General features: G+C 36.3%; 1 protein-coding gene across 1 annotated transcript in view; it reads left to right on the top strand.

The window, feature by feature from the left end:
* MALRD1 (MAM and LDL receptor class A domain containing 1) overlaps positions 1–23,969 on the top strand; it is a gene marked incomplete at both ends in the record, with an annotated part of 691,362 nt that overhangs the window by 74,293 nt on the left and 593,100 nt on the right. The window contains one exon of the mRNA XM_080918486.1: positions 12,008–12,154. Within this exon, the coding sequence (XP_080774612.1) occupies positions 12,008–12,154 (147 nt within the window). The remainder of the gene's footprint in view (positions 1–12,007; positions 12,155–23,969) is intronic.

Below are 23,969 nucleotides of genomic sequence, written 5' to 3'. Positions count from 1 at the left end.
AGACACTTTATTTAGTATCATTGTAGATGTGAGAACATTGATGATTTGGTCTGGGGCTTGACTGACAGAGATCTGATTAAATTGTAGAACTAGTGGCATGTTATTAATCTGTCTTTTCTGTCTCCCCCCTTCCACTGTAATTATGAATATGTCATCTGGCTACACAAGTGTTTAGAACATATTTACTGAATATTAACATACCGAGAGAGTATTTTCAGGAGATCCCGCATCTTACTTATGACCATTTGGTAATTGTAATAGGTGAGATTTTACAATGTCATAAAATTTTGAAACCCAAGCAGAACTTATGGTGCTCAGATAAGAAGCTTTTCAGAAGTGATTATGCAGATGAAGCATTGAGATGTAAATGTCAAATTGAGATTCCCATCTTATTGGTATAGACACATTTATAAAACCCAGAGACCAGCTTTAAAAACATGTACATGTCAACTTTTGTTGATTTTTAGTGTCTGGGTGTCAATGTCTACAGCTAAAATAACCCATGAGCACAATTAAATACACCTACTTAACATGACATTTTATAAAATTATATCATTAAAGAATGATTACAATATTAATCATTACATTAGAATTATACGCTTAGAATTGTATACAATATTTGTTTCTTAAAGATCAAATCTGGGCATTCTCCCTTCTAGTCTGCTTATGAATGTTGGAAGATCACCCTATCCTTCCCTCCCTCTCTACTGTTTACAGGGCTCCAAGAAAATTTGCTGCAACCAGGATAATAGGTAGGATAGCTGCCCAAATAATCATAGCCAAGCAGCCAACTGCTTGGGGGCAGATTAATCCATCTCCTACTCATTCTCTCTCTCTCTTTCTCTCTCTCTCTCTCTCTCTCTCTCTCTCTCTCTCTCTCTCAACAGTACAAAATCTGTAGGGTTTCCAGAACATCTGCTGAAATCAGGGAAGCATTCTACATGGGTACTAGGAGATATACTGCAGCCAGGGAAATAGTCTGCAAGTCTCCCAGGAAACCAGCTGCAGCTAGGTCCACAGATCCACCAAAAGATCTGCTGCAAACAAGGGACATAGGATGCCGGCTCTAGATAGAGACACCGAGGCCATAGATAACCAGATGGCAAGATGCAAGTGGAAGATCATTAACAAAAGAAGCCAATGCACTTTGATAGTATCAGAACATTACTGTACCATCACAGTGACTCATAGATAACACAATATTCCTGAAACGCATGATGCTTACATAAACTTCTATTTCATAAATACAATACAGACTTTGAAGGAGGATATTAATAACTCTTCAACTTAACTTAAAGCAGAACACATTTAAATATGTAGAAGCCCTTTTAGGGAAAACAAATAAATTCCTCAAAGAAATACAAGAAAATATAATCATACAGGTGAAGGAATTAAACTAATGGTCCAATGCCTAAAATTGAGAGAGGAAATACTAAGAAAATCACAAATAGAGCTATCCCTGAATATGTAAAACCTAGGAAAGAGGTCAGGAACTACAAATGCAAGCATCAACAACTCAATACAAGAGATAGAAGAGAGAATTTCAGGTATAGAAGATACCGTAGAAGATATTAATGCAATGGCCAATGAAAATACAAAGTATAAAAGAAACCTAATCCAAAACATATAGGAAACTTTGGGGCACAATTTAAAAAAAACTAATAATAATGGGAATACAAGAAAAGAAAGATTTCAAGCTCAACAGGCCAGAAAGTATCTTCAACAAAAATGATAGAAGAAAACATTCACAACCTAATGAAAAATGGCCATAAAAGTACAAGAAGTCTACAGAACATGAAATAGATTGACCAGGAAAGAAAATTATTTTGTCAGATAATAATTAAATTACTAAATGCACAGAATACAGAAGGAATATTAAAAAGCATTAAGGGAAAAAAGGCCAAGTAACATATAAAGGCAGATTAGTAAAGATTACACCAGACTTTGCAACAAAACTATAAAAACTAGAAGATTCTGGACATATATAATACAGAACTTAAGAGTACACAAATGACAGACAGGATTAAAATAACTTATAAAATTATCAATCATCATGGATAAAGAAACCAAAATACTTCAAGTCAAAACAAAATTTAAACAATATATATCTACTAATTGAACCCTACAGAAGATTCTAAAAAGAAAACTCTAACACAAGGAGGATATCTACACCAAAGGAAAAACAAGAAATTAATCATTATACAGCAAACCCCAAAAGCAAGAAACACACACACACATACACACACACACACACACACACACACACACACACACACACACACACACATCATTCTTCATCCAATAGTAAATATAACAGAAACTAACAATCATGTGTCTTTAATATCTCTCAACAATAAAGGATGCAATTTTCCAATAAAAGACATAAGCTAACAGACTGGATATACAAACAGGATCCAGCATTATGCTGCATTCAAGAAATACACCTCAATGTTAAAAACAGACACTACCTCAGATTAAAAGAATGGAAAAAAATGTTTTCCAAGCAAATGCCTCCAAGAAACAAATAGGAGTTGACATTCTAATGTCTAATAAAATAGACTTTTAACCCACATTTATCAAATGTAATGGGGAAAGACACTTCATATTTATCAAAGGAAAAATGCACCAAGAGAAAGTCTCAGCTTTGAACATCTATGCCCCAAATGCAAAAAACACCCACATACCTAAAAGAAATTTTCCTAAAGCACAAAAACTGAACCTCACACCATAATAGTCAGTGACATTAACATTCCATTCTCACCAATGATCAGGCTATTGAGAGAAACTAATCAGTTACATTGAAGCTAATAAAAGTTATGAATAAAATGGATTTTTTAGCCTAAAACAAAACAATAATTTAACTTTTCAGTACCTTATAGTACCTTCTGCAAAAGTGACCATATAGTCAATCACAAAACAAGTTTCAGCATATGAAAGAAGATTGAAAAAATCTAATGCATCTTATCAGATCACCAGAGAATGAGAATAAAACTTGACTTTAATAACAACAAAGACAACAGAACGACCACATACCCATGGAAATGGAACAAATCTCTACTAAATGATAACTAGGGCAGCTAGAAAATAAGGGGAAAAATAGAGCAACTTAACAGCACACCTGAAAGCCCTAAAAAAGAAGCAAACACAGAAAAAAATGAGTAGATGGAAAGAAAGAAAAAAAAACCAAGTCATAAATCAACCAAACAGAAACAAAGAAAATGATCCAAAGAATCAAAACAAAATCCAGGTCTTTGAGAAAAAATCAAAATAATAGATAAATCCCGAGACAAAATAACTAAAAGGGCACAGCAATTGTATCCAAAGTAACAAAATCAGAAACAAAAGGAGAGACATAACAATAGAAACTGAGAAAATGAGAAAATCCATCTGATCCTACAACAAAAGCTTAAACTCAACAAAACTGGAAGATCTGGATGAAATAGATGAGTTTTTCAACAGATACCAGGTAACAAAGTTAAATCAAGAGCATGTAAAGTATGTAAACAGGGCCATATCTATTATGGAAATAGAAAAAGTCACTAAAAACCACCAAACCAAAACCAAAACCAAAAAACAAACAAACAAAAACCCAGGGTTTGATGTTTTTAAAGCAGAATTCTACCAGACCTTAAAAGAAGAGCAAATACAAACATTCTTCAAAATATTCCATACAATGGAAACGGAAGAAACAGTACCTAATTCATTCTATGAAGCTACAGTTACTCTGATACCTAAATCAAAATCAAAAAGAAAATGAATTTTAGACCAACTTCATTAATGAATATTATTGCAAATTCACAATAAAATTCTTGCCAACAGAATCCAAGAACAATTCATCTCCAACCACAATCAAGTAGGCATCATCCCAGGGATACAGGGATGATTCAATATGTAAAAATCCATTAATGTTATCAATTATACAAATGAACTCAAAGAAAAAAATTACATGATAAACTCATTATAGGCTGAAGAAAATAAGTGGCACAAAAGAACACCAGTTCATGGTAAAAAGTATTGGATAGGTCAGGAATTCAAGGCCCTTACCTAAACATAATAAAATCAATATACAGCAAACCATCAGCCAATATCAAATTAAATGGAGAGATACTTGAAGCAGTTCATTGAAAATCAGGGAAATGACAAGGCTACTCACATTCTCTGTATCTAATTAAAATCGTACTTAAAGACCTAGACAAGCAATTAGACAACAAAAGATTATCAAACGAATACAAATTGGGCTGTTTTGGCCCAAAGACAAAGCTGGGATACTGCCATCAGGGCACACTCCTTGCCCACAGACAGACAAAGACCAAGGAGCAAACTCACCCCTGAACCCACAGGTCCCAGGCCCACAGGAGAGACAAGCTCCAGTCAGAGACAACAAGATCACCTAACATCAGAGATAAGAAGATGGCAAGAGGCAAGCAGAGGAATCTAAACTATGGAAACCAAGACAACTTGGCTACATCAGAACCCAGCTCTCTTACAAGAGCAAGTAGTGGATTTTTCCAACACGACAGAAAAGCAAGATATTGACTTAAAATTATACTTCATGACCATGATGGGGGTCCTTAAAAAGCAAATGAAATACTTTTAAAAATGACAAGAGAACACATGTAATCAAGTAGAAACCCTTAAAAAGGAAACACAAAAAATATCACTTAGAGAACTGTAGAAAAACACAAACAAACAAGTGAAGGAATTGAAAACAGATATAGAATCAATAAAGAAATCACTAAAGGAGACAACCTTTAGTTGGATAGAAAACCTAGGAAAGAAATCAAGAGTCATAGATGCAAGCATCACCAACAGACAAGAGATGAAGAAGAGGACCTCGGGGGCAGAAGCTACCATAGAAAACATTGACACAACAGTTAAAGAATAGGCAAAAATCAAAAGAGCCCAAAACATCCAGGAAATCCAGGACACAATGAGGAGACTGAACCTAAGGATAATAGTTGTAAGAGAGAGAGAAGATTCCAAATAAAAGGGCAAGTAAATATCTTCAACAAAATCTTAGTAGAAAACTTTTCAAATAAGATGACCTTGAACATGCAAGAAACCTACAGATATCCAAATAGATTGGGCCAGTAAAGAAATTCCTCCCAACACATAATAGTCAAAACATAGAATGTTCAAAAAGAAGAAAAAATACTAAAAGCAGTGAGTAAAAATGAATAAGTAACGTATAAAGGCAGATTGATCAGAATTACCCCAGACTTCCCAACAGAGACTATCAAAGCTAGAAGGTCATAATGCTAGCCCAGGTTACTATATTCAACAAAATTTTCAATCACCATGGATGGAGATATCAAGATATTCCAGGACAAAACCAAATTTACACAATATCTTTTCACAAATTTAGCCCTACAAAAAATAATGGATGGCAAACTCTAAAACAAGATGGGAATCTGCACCCTAGGAAAAGCAAGAAAATAATCCTCTTTCAAGAAAACCAAACTATAAAAGCACACAAACATAATTCTACTTCTAAAAACAAAAATAACAGGAAATAATAATTTTCTATTCTTTAATTTTTCTTAACCTCAATGTACTGAATTCCCCAATAAAGAGACATAGACTATCATGCTAGATATGCAAACAGGACTCAACATTTTGCTTTACACAGGAGACTCATCTCAGAAACAAAGACAGATACTACCTGAGAGAACAAAGCTATGGAAAAAACTTTGCAAGCAAATGGTCCCAGGTAACAAGCAGAAGTAGCCATTCTAATATTGAAAAAAATAAATAAAATAAAAATAAAATAAAAACTTTTAATCAAAAATTTTCAAGAAAGATAAGAAAGGACACTTTTTATTCATCACAAAAAAACATCAATCAAGATGAAGTATAAATCCTGAACATCTATGTTTCAAATGCAAGGGCATCCACATTCATAAAAAAAAAAATCTTACTAAAGCTCAAAGCAAATATTGCACCACACAATATAATAGTGGGAGACTTCAACACCCCACTCTCATCAATGGACATATCATGGAAGCAGAACAGGAACAAAGACACAATGTACCTAAGAGAGGTTATGAACAAATTGGATTTAACAGATATTTATATAAAATTTCATCCTAAAACAAAAGCATATGCCTTCTTTTCAATACCTCAAGGTACCTTTGACAAGTGATTATACACTCAGTCACAAACAGGCTTCAACAGATATAAGAAGATTGAAATTTTCTAATGCATCCTATCAGATCTCCATGGACTAAAGCTTGTCTTTAATAACACCAAGAGTACAAAAAAGCTCACATTCACATGGAAGCTGAACAATGCACTAACCAATGATAACATGGTCAAGAAATAAAGAAAAGAAATTAAGGATTTTTTTTAGAATTTAACAAAAAAGAAAGCACAGCATACCCAAATTTATGGAATGCAATGAAAGCTGTACTGAGAGTGAAACTCATAGCTCTGAGTGCCTCCGAAAAGAAACTGGAGAGAACATACACTAGCAACTTGAAAGCACAACTGACAGCTCTATAACAAAAAGAGGAAGATACACCCAAGAGGAATAGATGACAGGAAATAATGAAACTCAGAGAAGAAATCAACAAAGTAGCAAAAAAAAAAAAAAAAAAAAAAACTATACAAAGAATCCACAATACCAGGAGCTTTTTTTTTTTTTTTTTTTTTTTTTTTTTTTTTTTTAAATAAAATCAACAAGATTGATAAGCCAGACTAACTAGAGGACACAGAGAGAGTATCCAAATTAACAAAATTAGAAATAAATAGAAAGACATGACAACAGAAACAGAAAATTTAAGAAATCATCAGATTTTATTACAAAAGCCCATACTCAAGAAAACTGGAAAATCTAGAGGAAATGTACAACTTTCTTGGCAGATTCCAGGTGCCAAAGTTAATCAGGAACAGATAAACCATCAAAATAGCACCATAACTCCTAAAGTAATAGAATAATAATAATAATAAAATTCAAAAAATATTCCAAGCCCAGATTGGTTTAGTATAGAATTCTATCAGACCTTCATACAGGACCTAATACCGATATTCTCCAAACTATTCCAAAAAAGAGAAACGGAGAGAACACTACCCAACTCATTCCTCTAAGTCACAATTAAACTAAATTATAAACCAAAGACCCTACAAAAAAGAGAACTTTAGACCAATTTCTCTCATGAATATTCATGCAAAAATACTCAAAATTCTTGCAAGCTATTTCTGAGAACACTTCAAAACAGTCATTCGCCACGATCAAGTAGGTTTCTTTCCAGAAAAGCAAGGATAGTTCAATATAGGGAAATTAGTCAACACCATTCACAATATAAACAAACTCAAAGGAAAAAATGATCATTTTTTTTAGATGACAAAATTCAACACCCTTTCATGTTAAAAGTCTTGGAAAGATCAGGAATTTAAGGCCCATACTTAAACATAGTAAAAGCAATATACAGCAAACTAGTAGCCAACATCAAACTAAATGGTGAGAAACTTTAAGCAATCTTACTAAAATGAGGGACTAAACAAGGTTCCTCACTCTCTCCCTAGCTATTCAATATAATACTGCAAGTACTAGCCAGTGCAATCAAACAGCAAAAAGAGGTCACAGGGATTAAATTGGAAAGAAAGATGTCAAAATATCACCTTTTGCAGATGATACTTAAGTGACCCCAAAGTTCCATGAGAGAACTCCTATAGCTGATAAACAACTTCAGCAAAGTGGTGGATATAAAATTTATTAGAACAATTCAGTAGTCTTACTCTACATAAAGGATAATCAGACTGAGAAAAATTAGAGAATGGATACCCTTCACAGTAGTTACAAAGAATACAAAATACCTTGGTTTGACCCTAACCAACCTAGTGAAGGATCTTGACAAGAATTTAAAGTCTCTGTAGAAGGAAATTTAAAAAGATCTCAGAAGGTGATAAGATCTCTTGTTATCATTGATTAGAAGGATCAACATAGTAAAAATGGCTGTCTTGCCAAAAGCAACTTACAGATTCAAAACAATCCCCATCAAAATTTCAACTCATATTTTTATAAAGTTAGAAAGACCAATTTGCCAATTCATTTGGAATAACAAAAAAACAAGAATAACAAAAAATGTTCTCAACAATAATAGAACTTCTGTGGAAATCACTGTCCCTGACATCAAGCTTTATTATAGATCAATCATAATAAAAACTGCATGGTATTGGTTCAGAGATAGGCAAAGAGTTTAATGAAACAGAATTGAATACACAGAAATGACCCACACACCTATGGTCCCTTGATCTTTGACAAAGGTGCTAAAAACATTCAATAGAAAAAGAACAGCCTCTTCAACTAACAGTGTTGGTTCAACTGGCAGCATGCAGAAAAACGCTAATTGATCCATTCTTATCTTATTGTACAAAGCAGAAGTGCAAGTGGATCAAAGACCTCCACATAAAATCAGGTACACTGGAACTATCAGAAGCAAATGTAGGAAAGTGTTTAGAACACATAGACACAGAACAAAATGGCCACCAGCAGATTAGGAAAGAATCTTTACCAATCCTCCATCTGAGAAAGGGCTAATATCCAATATATACAAAGAACTCAAGAAGGTAGACTTCACTGAATCAAATAATCCTATTAAAGATTGGGGTACAGAGCTAAACAAATAATTCTCAACTGAGGAATATTAAGTGGCTGAGAAGCACTTAAAGAAATTGTCAACACCCTGTCATCAGGGAAATGCAAATCAAAATAGCTCTGAGATTTTACCTAACAAAAGTCTGAATGGCTAAATTCAAAACTCAGTTGACAGCAGATGCTTGGAAGGATGTGGAGAGAGAAGAACATTCCTCCATCATTGGTGGGATTGAAAGCTGACCAAACTGCTCTGAAAATCAATCTGGTTGCTCCTCAGAGAATTGGACACATTACTATCTGAGATGTCAGCTATATCACTCTTGGGCATATACCCAAAAGAAGCTCCAACATGTAGCAAAGACTCATGCTCTACCATGTTCATAGCAGCCTTATGTATAGTCAAAGCTTACTAGGAGGAGACAGATATAGATGCTTCATCAGAGGGGCCAACAGAGTAATTCATCATCAGAATGTATACCAGGACCCCAATGAAGAAGTTAGAGAAAGGTCTGAGGAGCTAAAAGAATTTGCAATCCTATGGGACAAACACCATTGTCAACCAACAAATGCTCCAGAACACCCAGGGACTAAAACACCAGCCAATGAACAAACATGGTAAGACCCATGGCTCCAGTTGCATATGTGTAGTAGGATAGCATTTCTGGAATCAATGGGAAAAGAGGCCTTTGGTTCAGTGAAGTCTCATTTTCCGAATGTAGGGGAATGCTAAGGCACTGAAGATAGGGTGTTTTGGAGATAGACCACCTTCAGGAAAGAAAGTGGAGGGGGACGGAGGTAGGAGTTGGGGAGTGGAAAAGGGATAGGATTTGAAATGTAAATACAAAGAATATCCAATAAAATATGTTAATCGGTAAAAAACAGGGATACACATTTGAATGGAAGATGACAAAATATCACTTTTTCAGATGATATGATAATATACATAGGAGACCCCAAAAATTGTACCAGAAAATTACTAGACTTGGTAAACAATATACAGCAAAGTGGCTGTATATAAAATTAACTCAAACAAATAAGCACCCTTTCTTTATACAAATGATAAACAGGCTGAGAATGAAAATAGTTAAACACCATTCCCAATAACCACAAATAGTATAAGTATTCTTGATGTAACTTTTACCAAGCAAGTGAAAGATCTGTCTGATAAGAACTTCAAATCCCTGAAGAAAGAAATTGAACAATACCTCAGAAGATACATTAGTACTATTATCATAGAAAAAAATTGCCATCTACCAAAAGCAATCTACAGATTCATCACAAACCCCATAAAGTTTCTAATATACTTCTTCACATTCATGGAAAGAGCCAATCTCAATTTCATATGGCAGAACAACCCAGTATAGAGGAAACATATTTTGTATTGTTAATCATTTCATTTGTTTACATTTCAAATGAAGTCCCCTGTAGATTGTCTGCAGCCATTTGTACTTTGATGCTAATTCTACTTCCCCCAAAGGGTTGTCTAGTCATGTATTCAGGTGACTTCATCCGAACCCTCCCATTTTAATTAATAAAAGCAAGAGAAGGTAATTGGGCAGGGAAAGGGAGTTGGAGAGAGAAGGTCAGAGATGAGGGGAAGAGAGAGCGAGGGGGAAGAAAGAAGGAACAAGGTGGCGCTCAGGAAGGATGAACTGGATCCAGGTGGACTTGATTGGCAATAGGTAGATTTGAACATTTTAAGGATTTTACAGGTGTTATATCTCATAAAGAAGGGCAGTTTGTATCTTTGTTTATTTGATGTAACCTTATTGTATATAGGGTTTGTGGATTGAGAGTTTGATATATAAACCTGTATGAAAAGCTATCGGGCCTTAGAATCATGTTTATGTTAGGCGGTAGGGTAAGGAATTACGCAGGGGCAGTAATTCCACCAGAGAAGGCAGTAGGGCAGGCAGAGTAAACTGCCAGGGAAGGGAGCTGTGCAGAAGTTCTCTGACTGAGTGACAGAGTCTGTGGGCCTGGCTCCATGCTAGAAGGAGCTCCCGTGGAATGAGACAAGGGGCCCATAAAGAAATAAGCCAATTCCATTTTTTAGTATTTACTGCAACAATCCCTCTTATTGCCTACACCTCCACAGACCCGCCCCCCATTTGATATCTCCTCTCCCCCTTCTCTTTTGCTATATGAGAGTGCTTTTCTACCCACTGAGCCACTCTCCACTCATTGTTCTAGAATTACCCTACACAGGGCATCAACCCTCCACAGGACCCATAGCCTCCTCTCCCATTCATGTCAAATAAAGGAAAAACAAGGAGAAAAAAATAAAACATAGACTGAAGGAAAGGCCATCCAAAGACGGACCCACCTAGGGATCCATCCCATCTGCAGACACCAAATCCCAACACTATTGTTGATACCAAGAAGCACTTACTGACAGGAACCTGTATGGTATGGCAGTTCCCTGAGATGTTCTATTGGCACCTGACTAATACAGATGCAGACACTTACAGCCAACTATCCGGCTGTGCCCAGGGACTCAATGGAAGAGCTAGGGAAAGACTGAAGAAACTGAAGGGGACGAAATCCCATAGGAAGAACAACAATATCAACTAACAAACCCGCCAAGCTCCCAGGGACTAAACCACAAACCAAAGAGTACACATGAGTGGATCCATGGCTCCAGCTGCATATATTGTTGAGGACTGCCTTATCTGGCATCAGTGGGATGGGAGGTGTTTGGTACTGTGGAGGCTTGTTGCCCCAGCAAAGGGAGAAAATAAAAGGGTGAGGCAAGACTGAGTGGTTAGGTCGGGAAGCACCCTCACATAGGCGGGGTGGGGGCAGGATGGGGGTTTGCACAGAGGAGACTGGGAAGGAGGACAACTGTTGACATGTAAACAAATAAAATAATCAATAAACAAATAATGTTCAAGTTTGACAGCAAGTGACATATAGACTAAAGTAGCTAAGGAGAAACCTTTTGAAACTTTATAATTTATTCTAGAGCTATGATGCAGGAAAAACTAGAAATATAATTTTTAAGACAACCCTTCTTAGACAAGCTCCATAATTATATCATATTAAAATCTTTTGTAAATAGAGTGGCTTAAGTGTGCTGGCAGCTGTGTCTGGCAATGTGGGTCACATACACCCTAGGATAGCCATGAATTTGATCAAACACAAAATTATTTAAAACAGTAAGTGGTGTCTTTTTGTAATGCACTTACATAGATCTCCAGCATGAACTTTGTAGATGAAAGCATCATTTCCCAGTTGTAGTGGTTGAATAAACCTGCCTGGATCCAAAGCTTTATTGGATTAAAATTTCAAGAGAATAATATGCACTTGTATTTCTACAAAAGACCTCTTTGTTACAGCACATATTTTTGGTTAGATAGTCACTCTAGGAGACCATACTAACCCACCCAGGCCCTCTGCTCTCTTCTCTAGTGTATCAGACCTGTGGATTTGACTTTGACACCTGTGGCTGGACAACCAAGGCATCTGTTGGGCAAACTTCTTGGATGTGCACAAAAGCAAGAGAGGTCCCTTCACTGGACTCTGTACCTTGGCAGGTTCATAGTGGACATGATGAAGGTACCACCTAAACTGTAATGCATTTTACATGAGTATTAGAATCCTGCTTTATTATGATGAGCATTAAGTCTTTAAGCCAGGGGTGTTGATAAGCATTCGTATTAATAGAAGTGCAAATGCCAAAAAGTGAAAAACAAAATGCTTTTATCACTGTGAAAAATTATGCTACACTTGCTGCTGTCCTGTTTAATGTTATTATTTTCTTATTATCTGGATGTGCTAGTATGTGTACATAAAAAAAAAAGCCTTGTAGTCCATTTGTTCTTTAGCTCTGCAGTACTAAGTCTACTTTACTTATTCTAGGGCACATTACTATAACCTGTGTGAGTGCCTCCCCATCATCTTCACCCCAGACCTCTTTCTCGGTTATTATATGCTTTTCCTGCTTTCTGTTCTAAAAGTGTTACTGAATATGTCTTTTAATATATATATATATATATATATATATATATATATATATATATATATATATATATGTGTGTGTGTGTGTGTGTGTGTGTGTGTGTGTCTGGGCACGTATGTGTACATGTACACCAGGAAATGCATGTGAGAATTTGCTTTTTCAATTCTACTATACAATTCTGGTAATCAAACAAAGGTCTTCAGACTTGAGGATGCCTTGCAAGCACTTCCACTTGCTGAACTGTCTTACTGGCTTGATAGTCTTAATTTTAATATGCACATATAAATACCAAATTCATTTAAATCTAAAGTGGGTGCTCAAGAATTGAGTCAGCTGTGAAAAACATCTGCTTTCTCAAAAGAAACCTGACTCAGTTCCTAGCTGCAACATGGGTAGCCTCACAGAGGCCTCTACTCCAGCTCCGGGACACCTGAAGTCTTTTTTAGGCCTCTTTGTGCACCTACACACACATGCACACATATACATATACATGCATTAAAATTTTGTATTAAAAATAAACTTTCTTATCATTTGTTTTGTCTTATTTCATAAAAACATGTTTTTTTTTCCATACAATATATTCTGATTATGGTTTCCCCTTCCTGCATAATTTCCATTTCCTTTCTATCACTTCTCCCATTTGGATACACTTTTCTGCCTTTTATTAGAAAAGAGTCATCTAAGGATAATAATATAAAGTAAAACTAAAATAAATTGGATTAGGACAAAAACAACACATAGAGGCAAAAAAATCACAAGAAACGTGGAGACACATTCACATACACATTCATTGACAGGAATTCCATATAAAGGAAAAAAATAGATCAAAACAAAACTAGAATTGTGTACGTGTGTGTGTATGTGTGTATGTGTGTATGTGTGTGTGTGTGTGTGTTTCCCTCAGTTGTAAGGATAAGGATATCATGTATGATGTAGACATCTCTTTCAGGGCTTGGTGTCTCAAGGTGTCTCACTCTCTCTGTATACTGCTTGGCTGTAGGTCTCTGTATATGTTCTCATCTGTGGCAGGAGGAAATCTCTTGATGATGGCTGAGCAAGGTGATGATCTATTAGTACAGAAGAGTGTCATTAAGAATTGTTTCTAATATATCCTTTTATCAAAACAGTATTTGTTTTTTCCCTTAACATCCTGGCTTATATAGTCTCAGGTTCTTGATCTCCCAAACAGTCTTATGTATGAGTACCATCTCATGGAGTGAACCATAATCAAGTCAAATATTGGTTGGTTATTGCCACAAGTTTTGGGCCAACATTGCACCAGTATATTGCAGCAGGACTCCATTGCAAACCAAATAGTTTATAACTTGGTTGAAGTATAACTTTCTCCTTTGGTAGTGGTCAGAGTACCTTCCAGTGTCATAACCATTATTTTGTAGGGTTGAAGGCTCCTGGTAGGTATCAAATGGAGCTCCCCTTATTTAATAAGTTGTGTAGATGCTGTATTCAGCAATGGGGATTTACTATCAGTGTGTGCACTGCCACTAATACTGTTGACAATAACCTAGGTCATTTGTGGCTTTGTATGAAACCCCTTTGGCCAAGAACTCAATTAAGTGTAATTATATTTGGTGACAAGAGACGTTCAGTTGGGGTACTGACTCCCATGTTACTTGATAATTTCATTTAGATTGCCTTCATATATATACATATTAAAGAAATGTCTTTTGTTTTGTATGTTTCCTTGTGATATTTCATGGCCCTTAGTTCTATTTGTCCCTCCCCAGTATTACCTCTCTTGCCTACTTCTCTCTCCTCTCTAATTTGATCCTTCCATTCCGGTTACACCCATCAACCTTCTTGACTATGAGAAAAGTCTGGAAAATTTCATCTACTCTACAATACTTATTTATCTTTGAGATGTAGGTTTTAGATCCATTTCTTATGAATGTATTATAATGTATATTTTATCATTTGCTTCCCTCACTTTATGTGTGTTTTGAGGGTTTTGGAATATATGTTTTTACAATGATGGGAAAAGATCTGGTGGGTTTCAATGGAATTTTAGAAACATCCCTTTTCATCTCCAGTTGTACTGATTTTAGTGTTTTGGTTTTATTTCCCACCTTTTTATTGCTTTGGCTAGAGCAGTAGCTTTGCCAACCTTATTTATTTCTTCAAAAATACATCAAGTTATGCATGTCACCTATGGGCACAGTGGCTGATGAGGGCTAAGTGCACTTATAAGCTTATAGCTTTCATAGAATTTAAGAAGTGTTGAACTTCTTTTTTTATTGGATACTCTCTGTACCTACATTTCAGATGTTAGCCCTTTTCTCCCCCACAACTCCCTCTCCTCTCCACTTCCAAATTCCTCCATGAAGGTGCTTCCTCTCCCAAAAAAAAACTTCTCCCAGCTCAGCCACTTGGCATTCCCCTAAATTGATAAAATGAGATTTCTGAGGACTAACGACCTCTCCTCCCATTGATGCCAGACAATGCTGTCCTCTGTTGCATATGCACCTGGAGCCATGGGTCTTTCAATGTGAATTCAGTGGTTGGTGTTTTAGTCCCTGGGAGCTGTGGTGGGTTTGGTTAATTCATCATTTTGTTCTTACCATGGGGTTGAAGACCCTTTCAGGTCCTTCAGTCCTTTCTTTACCTACTTGGGTTCGCCTGTTCAGTCCGATGGTTGGCTGCAAGTATCATCATCTGTATCAGTAAAACTTTGGCAGAGCCTCTGACAAGGCATCCATTTCAGGTTCCTGCCAGGAAGGACCACTTGGCACCAGCAATAGTACATGAAATTAGTGGTTGTATATGAGATGAATCCCCAGGTGAGGCAGTCTCTGAATGATCTTTTCTCCAACCCCTGCTTTTCCCTTTCTCCCTTTTTTCTTCCTATGAGTGTTTTATTCTTCCTTCTAAGAAGAACTGAGGCATCCACCTTCTGGCCTTACTTCTCCTTGAGCTTCATAATTTCTGTGAATTGTTTCTTGGGTGTTTCTAGCTTTTTGGGCTAGTATCTGCTTAACAGTGATTACATACCATAAGTATTCTTTTGTGATTGGATTACCTCAATCAGGATGAGAGCTTCCAGTTCCATCCACTTGCCTAGGAATTTCATGAAGTAATTGTTTTTAATAGCTGAGTAGTATTCCATTGTGTAAATGTACCATAATGTCTATACCTATTAAACTGTTGATGGGAATCTGGGATCTTTCCAAATTCTGACTTTTATAAATAAAACTTCTATGAACATGGTAGAAAATATATGCTTGTTAGATGTTGGAGCTTCTTTTGATTATATGCCTACGAGTGGTATAGCCATGTTTAGCATGTAGTACTATGTCCAGTTTTCTGAGGAACTACCAGACTGATTTCTAGAGTGGTTGTACCAGCTTACAATCCCAACAACAGAGGAGGAGTGTTCCTCTTTCTCCACTTCCTAGCCAGTAGGTGCTGTCACCTGAGTTTTTGATTTTAGCCATTCTGATTGGTGTGAGGTGGAATCTCAGGGTTGTTTTGATTTGCATTTACCTGATGACTAGGGATGTTGAACATTTATTTAGGGACTTCTCAGCCATTTGATATTCCTCAGTTGAGAATTTATTGTTTAGCCTTATACCCCAATTTTAATAGGATTATTTGATTCCCTAGAGTCTAACTTCTTAAATTCTTTGTATATGTTGGATATTAGTCCTGTAATAGATGTAGAATTGGTAAAGACCTTTTCTTAATCTGTTGTTTCCAGTTTTGTTCTTTTGACAGTGTCCTTGGCCTTACAAAAACTTTGCAATTTCATGAGGTCCCATTTGTAGATTCTTAATCTTACAGCATGAGCCATTGAGTTCTGTTCAGGAAAATTTCTCCTGTGTCTATGTGTTCTAAGCTCTTTTCCACTTTCTCTTCTATGAGTTTTAGCATACCTGATTTTATGTGGATGTCTTTGATGTACTTGAACTTGAGCTTTATATAACTATATAAGAAAAAAATCAATTTCCATTCTTCTGAATGCTTACTGCCAGTTGAACCAGCACCATTTGTTTAAGATGCAGGCCTTTTTTTATTTTGTTTTTGCCAAAGATAAAGTGACCATAGATATGTGGGTTTATTTCTGGCCCTTCAGTTTTATTTAATTGATCTAACTGACTATCTATGTCCCAATACCATGCAGTTTTTATCACAATTGATTTGTAATACAGCTTGAGGTTAGGGATAGTAATTTTCCCAGAATTGATTTTATTGTTGAGAATACTTTTTGCTATTCTGGGTTTTTTATTATTCCAAATAAATTTACAAATTGATCTGTCTAACTCTATGAAGAATTAAGTTGGAATTTTGATGGGGATTACATTTAACCTCTAGATTACTTTTGGCAATATGCCTATTTTTACAATGTTGATCCTTCATATCCATCAACATGAGAGATCTTTCCACCTTCTGAGGTCTTTTTAAATTTCCTTCTTTAGAAACTTGAAATTTTTTGTCATACAGATCTTTTACATGCTTGGTTAGGGTCACAGCAAGGAATTTAATATTCTTTGCCACTATTGTGAAGGGTGTCTAGTCTCTAATTTCTTTTTCAGCCTGTTTATCTTTTGAATAGAGGAAGGCTACTGATTTGCTCAAGTTAATTATATATCCAGCCACTTAGCTGAAGTTGTTTATGAGCTGTAAGAATTCTGTCATGGAATTTTTGGGGTCACTTAAGTAGACTATCATATCATGTGCAAATATTTTGGCTTCTTCCTTTCAATTTGAATCCCTTTGACCTCCTTTTGCTGCCTGATTGCTCAGGCTACTACTTCCAGTACTATATTGAATAGGTAGGGAGAGAGTCCACAGCCTTGCGTAGTCTTTTGCTTCATGTTTTCACTATTGAGTTTAATATTGGCTACTTGTTTGCTGTATATTGCTTTTACTATGTTTCAGAATGGGCCTTGAATTTGTGATCTTTTCAAGACTTCTAGCATGAAGGAGTCCTTAATTTTGTCAAGTGCTTTTCCAACATCTAATGAGATGATCATGTTTATTTTCTTTCTTTCTTTTTTTTTTTTTTTGAGTTTCATTATTTAGTGGGTTATGTTGATAAATATCCATATATTGAACCATCCTTGCTTTTTTGGAATGAAGCCTACTTGATCATGGTGAGTGATCATTTTGAAGTGTTCTTAGATTCAGTTTGCAAGAATTTTATTGAATACTTTTGCATTAGTGTTCAATATGGAAGTTGCCTGTAAGTTTTCTTTCTTTGTACGGTTATTGTGTGATTTAGGAATGAATGCAATTGTGGCTTCAAAGAATGAGTTGGTTAGTGTTCCCTCTGTTTTACTTTTTTGGAATAGTTTGGAGAGTATTGATTTTAGGTTTTCTATGAAGGTCCAATAGAAATTTGCAATTAAACCCATCTCTGGTCCTGGACTTTTTTTTTTTTTTTTTTTTTTGGAGGAGGGACTTTTGATGACTGCCTCTATTTCTATTTCTTTAGGAAGTATGGGCCTGTTTAGATGGTAGATCTGATCCTGACTTAACTTTGGTACCTGGTATCTGTCTAGAAAATTGATCATTTCCTCTAGATTTTCCAATTTCATTGAATATAGGCTTTTGTAGTTTAATCTGATAACTTCTTGAATTTCTTCTGTTTCTGCTGTTATTTCTCCCCTTTCATTTTTGAATTTGTAAATTTAGATACTTTTTCTCTGCCCTATAGTTAGTCAGGCTAAGGATTTATCAATCTTTTTGATTTTCTCCAAGAACCAGCTTTTGGTTTTGTTGACTTTTGTATAGTTCTCTTTTTTTCTACTTGGTTGATTTCTGCTGTGAGTTTGAGTTTTTACTGTTGTATATTCCTCTTGGGTATATACCCAGTTTGTTTCCAGGTGTGTTGCCAAGCAGTTAGTATACACTCTCTACAGGTTCTTTTTGGAGGCACTCAGTGTTATGAGTTTTTCTTTCAGCACTGCTTGCATTGTATCACATAATTTGGGATATGTTGTGCCTTCCTTTTTTGTTAAATTCTAAAAGTTTTTGATTTCTTTCTTGTTTCCTTGTCCAAACTATCACTGAGTAGAGCATAATTCAGCTTCCATGTGTACGTGGGCTTTTTGTTCTTATGGAGGACCAGTCTTAATCCATGATGATCTGACAGGATGCACGGGGTTATTGTCTTGTTCTTGTATCTGTTGAGGTCTGTTTTGTGATTGGTTATATGGTCAATTTTGGAGAAGGTGCCATGAATTACTGAGAGGAAGGTGTATTCTTTTGTTTTAGGATGAAATGTTCTGTATATGTTTGTTAAATCCAGTTGATTCATAACTTATGTTAGTTTCACTGTGTTTCTCTTCAGTTTCTGATTTCATGATCGGTTCATTGATTAGACTGGCATGCCCACCTTTATACAGTTCAGATCTACAAATTGTTGGTCTCCCCCTTGATGGATGACATCATAGGTTGCTTTCAGACTTCCCATAGTTCATTTATTATTCTGTAGCCAGGACGATGGTTGGCTTTGACCAATAGATCTTTTCTGCTGACGGCACACAGAGTCATATAGTGTGTGTGTGTGTGTGTGTGTGTGAGAGAGAGAGAGAGAGAGAGAGAGAGAGAGAGAGAGAGAGAGAGAGAGAGAGAGAGAGAGAGAGAGAGAAACTGTGCATACTGCTTCTTCATCTGCAGGAATCACTGTCTTAATAAAACCTGCAAATCTATTGGTAGATTATGAGAACCCTGGATTCCTCTGTGGCTAGGATTGCCAGCACTTGCAACAGGGATTTCTGTTTTTCTTTTTGGATGAAGCTTCTGCTTGCCCATTCTTTTTCCATTCTGGAAAGTAGAAGATTGACCCAAAGTTTGGAATTGCTTACTCCTTTGAGTGTTTACTTGTTCCCTCCACCCATGTACTTTTCAAGCATATCTACACTATGTTTGTAAATTGCAACACACTCCATTTCTCTTTTTGGAAAAGAGTTTATTTTCTTCTAGACCCACTGTTCTCCTTAAGTATGCCCATAAATCAGATTATTGCCAGCCATAATTTCTAGGAATCATTTTTCAGTCCTGAACACTAAATATTGTATTTCATTCCTTTCTCAATTTTATAATTTTTGTAAGGATAACTTTTCTTTTGGCTGTCTATCATTTATTTATTTATTTGTTTGTTTGTTTATTTGTTTGTTTGTTTGTTTGTTTAATGTTAATTTCTTCTCCCTTCTTATTCCCACCCTCATTAGCCCCTTCCCCTTCTCATCAAGTTGAAACAGGACAAAATACATCCTCTCCCACTGCAGTCAGACAAAGGAACCCAGCTATGAGAAGGGGATCCAAAGGCAAGAAACAGATGGAGAGACACCCTTCCCCCTGCACTAATTGCTAGAACAACCATAAGAAGTCCAAGCAGCACATATGCCACAAATATTTAGAAGGTGTAGGTCTAGCTCATTTATGTTTATTTGTTGGTGATTTATTCTCTGTGAGTCCCAATGGGCCCAGGATAATTGACTTTATAGATCTTTTTGAGGTGTTTTGATCACTCCAGCTTCATCAATTCTTCCCTTCAACTTTTCCATAAGATTTCTCAAGTTTCACCTGATATGTGGCTGTGGGTATCTGCTTCTGTTTTCATCAGATGATAAATGAAGCTTCTCAGATGACAGGTATGCTAGGCTTCTGTCTTTAAACACAGTAGTGTATTATTAATAGTGTCAGGGGCTAACTCTCTCCTGTGGTTATCAAGGTGGGTTAGTCACTGGTTGGCCATTTGCCCAATCTGTATTACATCTTTATCTTTGCATATCTTGTAGGCATTGAAATTTTTAGTTTGAAGGTTGTATGGGTAAGTTGGTATTCAATTCTCTCCATTACACATCCTGCCTGGCTACACAAGGTGGCCACTTCTGTCTCCATATCTCTAGGTGCTAAGAGTCTCAGCTAGGATCACCCCCATAGATTCTTGGGCAACTACTCCATCCTAGGTCTCCAGTTAATTTCAGGGATGTTAGTCTCTCTATTGCCCAGTTCTTCTTTCCCCTTTCCTATACCTGATATCCTGAAAGATATTTTTTTTTGTAAGTAAAATATTTTCTCTCTGACTTTATTTAGATTTTTCAAAATTTTTTCTTGAGTTTAAATGTTATGCCTGTATAGGTTTTTGTTCTAGTTTGTTTTGTTTTGTTTTATTGGTATTTATACTGCTTTTTATGGGTTATGATGTGGTGGAGATATTCTATCCAGTTGCTTCAAATATTGCTTTTGTTGTTTTTCTGCTTTCTCCTTATATTCATTTTCCATACTATTTGTTTTGTTTGGGTTTTAGAAGTGTTACAAGTGTGCTCAAGCTCACTGATTCTCTTTGAAACAGTGTTTACTCTACTAACAAAGCCCATATGGTACAGATACTTAGGCCTTTTGTTACATTGATTTGTGCTCTAGTGTTACTTTCTGGTTCCTATATGTTCCATTTCTCTGCCTGTGCTTTCTGTTCTAGTTTGCTGGCTGTTCTGTAATAAGACACCAGGATTAAAAGAAACTCATGAAGAAAATGATTTATTTAGATTTTCATTTACAGTCTGTCATTGAGGGAAGGTGGGGCAGGACCAGGTAGTAATCTGTAGGAAAGAGGTACACATGGCTTGCTCAGATACCTGTCTTATATAGCTCAAGTCCACTACCTAAGTATGGCATCACTGACCATAGTCTGGGACCTCCTATATAACTTATTGATGAAGAAAAAGGCTTATAGATATGCCTCCAGGCAAATCTGTTAGAGGCAATTTCTCAGTTGAATGTACCTCTTACCAGAGGTGTCTAGGTTTATTGTACTATGACATAAACTAATCAGCATATTATATATTTCTCTTTTTTCAATTAGTGATGGTAGCATATCAATTCTAGTTATATTAGATTTCTCATCTCATCATTTCAAGATTTCCTGACATAGATGTATCTGATTTGCATATTTGCCTTTAAATTTAAACTGCCTCTGATCTTACAGTATGTCTTGTAAAGTTTTCCAAATATCAAACTCAAATATTTTGATTATATAGAAATAGAGAGAGAGGGAGATAAAGAGAGAAAGACAGAGACAGACAGAGAGAGAACAAATTTAAAAGTTAGAGTTACTGAGTTTACCCCACTTGGTTGGTGTTAGACAGCATAATATCTGCAGAAGCTGGTAAATTTTAAAGATAATTTACTTCAGCACTCTTGTCTTACTCTTTGCCTCTGTGTTTCTTTATAGTTTAATTTTGAAATAATATATAGACATGTAATACCAGTAGACAGGAACTCCATGGTGGTTGAGTGTTGTGAGGGAATGGGAAATATCTATACACCTATAGTTTAAAACTTCATTTTCTATAGAGTTTGTACCTTCACTCTGCAGTTTTCATAAAAGTGCTGACCAGTCTTTCTATGAGGACAGACAGAAGGCTAAAGAGTTAAATCTGCCCTTCCAACACACTGCTAATGTACAAGACTTGTACTGACCAAAGCTAGATGCATGCAGAATGGATCAAGGACATCTGAAAATAGTCACTTTCCTATCTTCTGTTTCAAAATGTGGCTTTGGTACCTTGGGAGTCTCTGTGTCCATATCCTTCACAGTTACAGGAAAAAGGCTGGATTCTGACCTCAGCATTCTGCTGTACTCCTAAAGGTTGTTGTTATTTAGTTTATAAATTTTTCATTACCTTGATATGGGTGTGATATTTTAAACCTCTTTCATGAAGTTCAGAAATCAGAACAATTTCAGCAATTGTTTTCAGGGAGGTTGGTTTTCTTCTTTATCTGCCTCCAGTCTCTCCTGTTTTTCCACTGTTCCCCACTTCACATTCTTAGTGATTTCTGTCATGCATTGCTGAGCTGTTCAGGACCTCCATAGAGTACTGTGGAAGATTTACAGCTTCAGCTTTCATGGACATTGCTGTCGTTTTCTGCATCTCTGTGGTAAATGTGCTGCTGTGTTTTCTTACTTATGTTTGCCAAGAGCCAAGAGCAACAGCTGTAGCCTATAATATGTGGAGCCACCTATTGGATCCTAGTGACCAACAACTCAAAAAGAATGAGCTTATGCTTGATACCTAACTTTTTATTTGATAGTTTATATAGTTATTTTAAAAGCATCTCGGAGGCTGAGCAACTGGTGGGTGGGAGACCTGGGCTGCCAGGGAGCAGAGAGATCTCTGCGGAGTGCACACGGAAAGTGCACCCCCTACCTTGCCCCGCCCTGCCCTGCCTGATCCAGCGTCCAGGAACAAAACTTTGGAACTTCTGTTCCCACCCAGCGACTCTGAGGCATAAAACAGGGCTCGGCACATCTGCCACCTGGACCAGTGGAGATCCAGGGACACAGACCAGATACAAAGGAAAGGCAAGAACATATCACTGACAACAAAATGGCAAGAGGAAAGTGAAAGAGTATATCCCAAGGAAACCAAGACAATCTAGCAACACCAGAACCCAGCTCTACCATAACAGCAAACATCGGAATGCCAAACACTCCAGAAAAAGAAGACACAGACCTGAATCATACCTCAATATGCTGATAGAGATAATTAAACAAAAACAGGAGGAAAAGCAAAAAGATTCAGAAGCTTTTAAAGAGGAAACAAGAAAAAAACTCAAAGAACTACAGGAAAACACAACCAAAGAGATGAAGGAATGGAAGAGAGAATTTAAAACAAAAATTGACACAATAAAAAAAAAAAAAAAAAACACTAAAAGACATAACCCTAGAGGTAGAACACCTAAAAAAGAAATCAGGAGTCACAAAAGCAAGCATTTCCAATAGATTACAAGAGATGGAAGAGAGAATCTCGGGGGCAGAAGACAACATTGTAAACATAGAAAAAACAGCCAGAGAAGATGCAAAAAACAAAAACTCCTAAACCAAAATGTCCAGAAAATCCAGGACACAATGAGAAGACCAAACCTAAGGATAATAGGAATAGAAGAGGGAGAAGAGTATCAACTAAGAGGCACAGTAAATATCTTCAACAAAATCATAGAAGAAAACTTCCCTACCCTCAAGAATGAGATGACCACGAGCATAAAAAAAGCCTTCAGAACTCCAAATAGGTTGGACCAGAAAAGAAATACCTCCCGACACATAATAGTAAAAACATCAAGTGCCCAAAGCAAAGAAAGAGTACTAAAAGCAGAAAGGGAAAAAGGTCAGGTAACATATAAAGGCAGGCCAATCAGACTCACACCCGATTTCTCAACAGAGACTATGAAAGCTAGAAGAGCCTGGACAGACATCATGCACACCCTAAAAGAACACAAGTGCCAAACCAAGGTGCTATTCCCAGCAAAACTATCAATCACCATCGATGGACAGATGAAGATATTTCAAAACAAATCAAAATTTACACAATATCTTACCACAAACCCAGCACTACAACGAATTATAGGTGGAAAACCCAATACAATGAGGGAAAATACAGCCTTGTAAAA

This window comes from Micromys minutus, assembly GCF_963924665.1.
Source record: "Micromys minutus genome assembly, chromosome: 6".
In the NCBI taxonomy this organism is placed as follows: Eukaryota; Metazoa; Chordata; class Mammalia; order Rodentia; family Muridae; genus Micromys; species Micromys minutus.
This window is presented reverse-complemented; position numbering and strand designations above follow the sequence as displayed.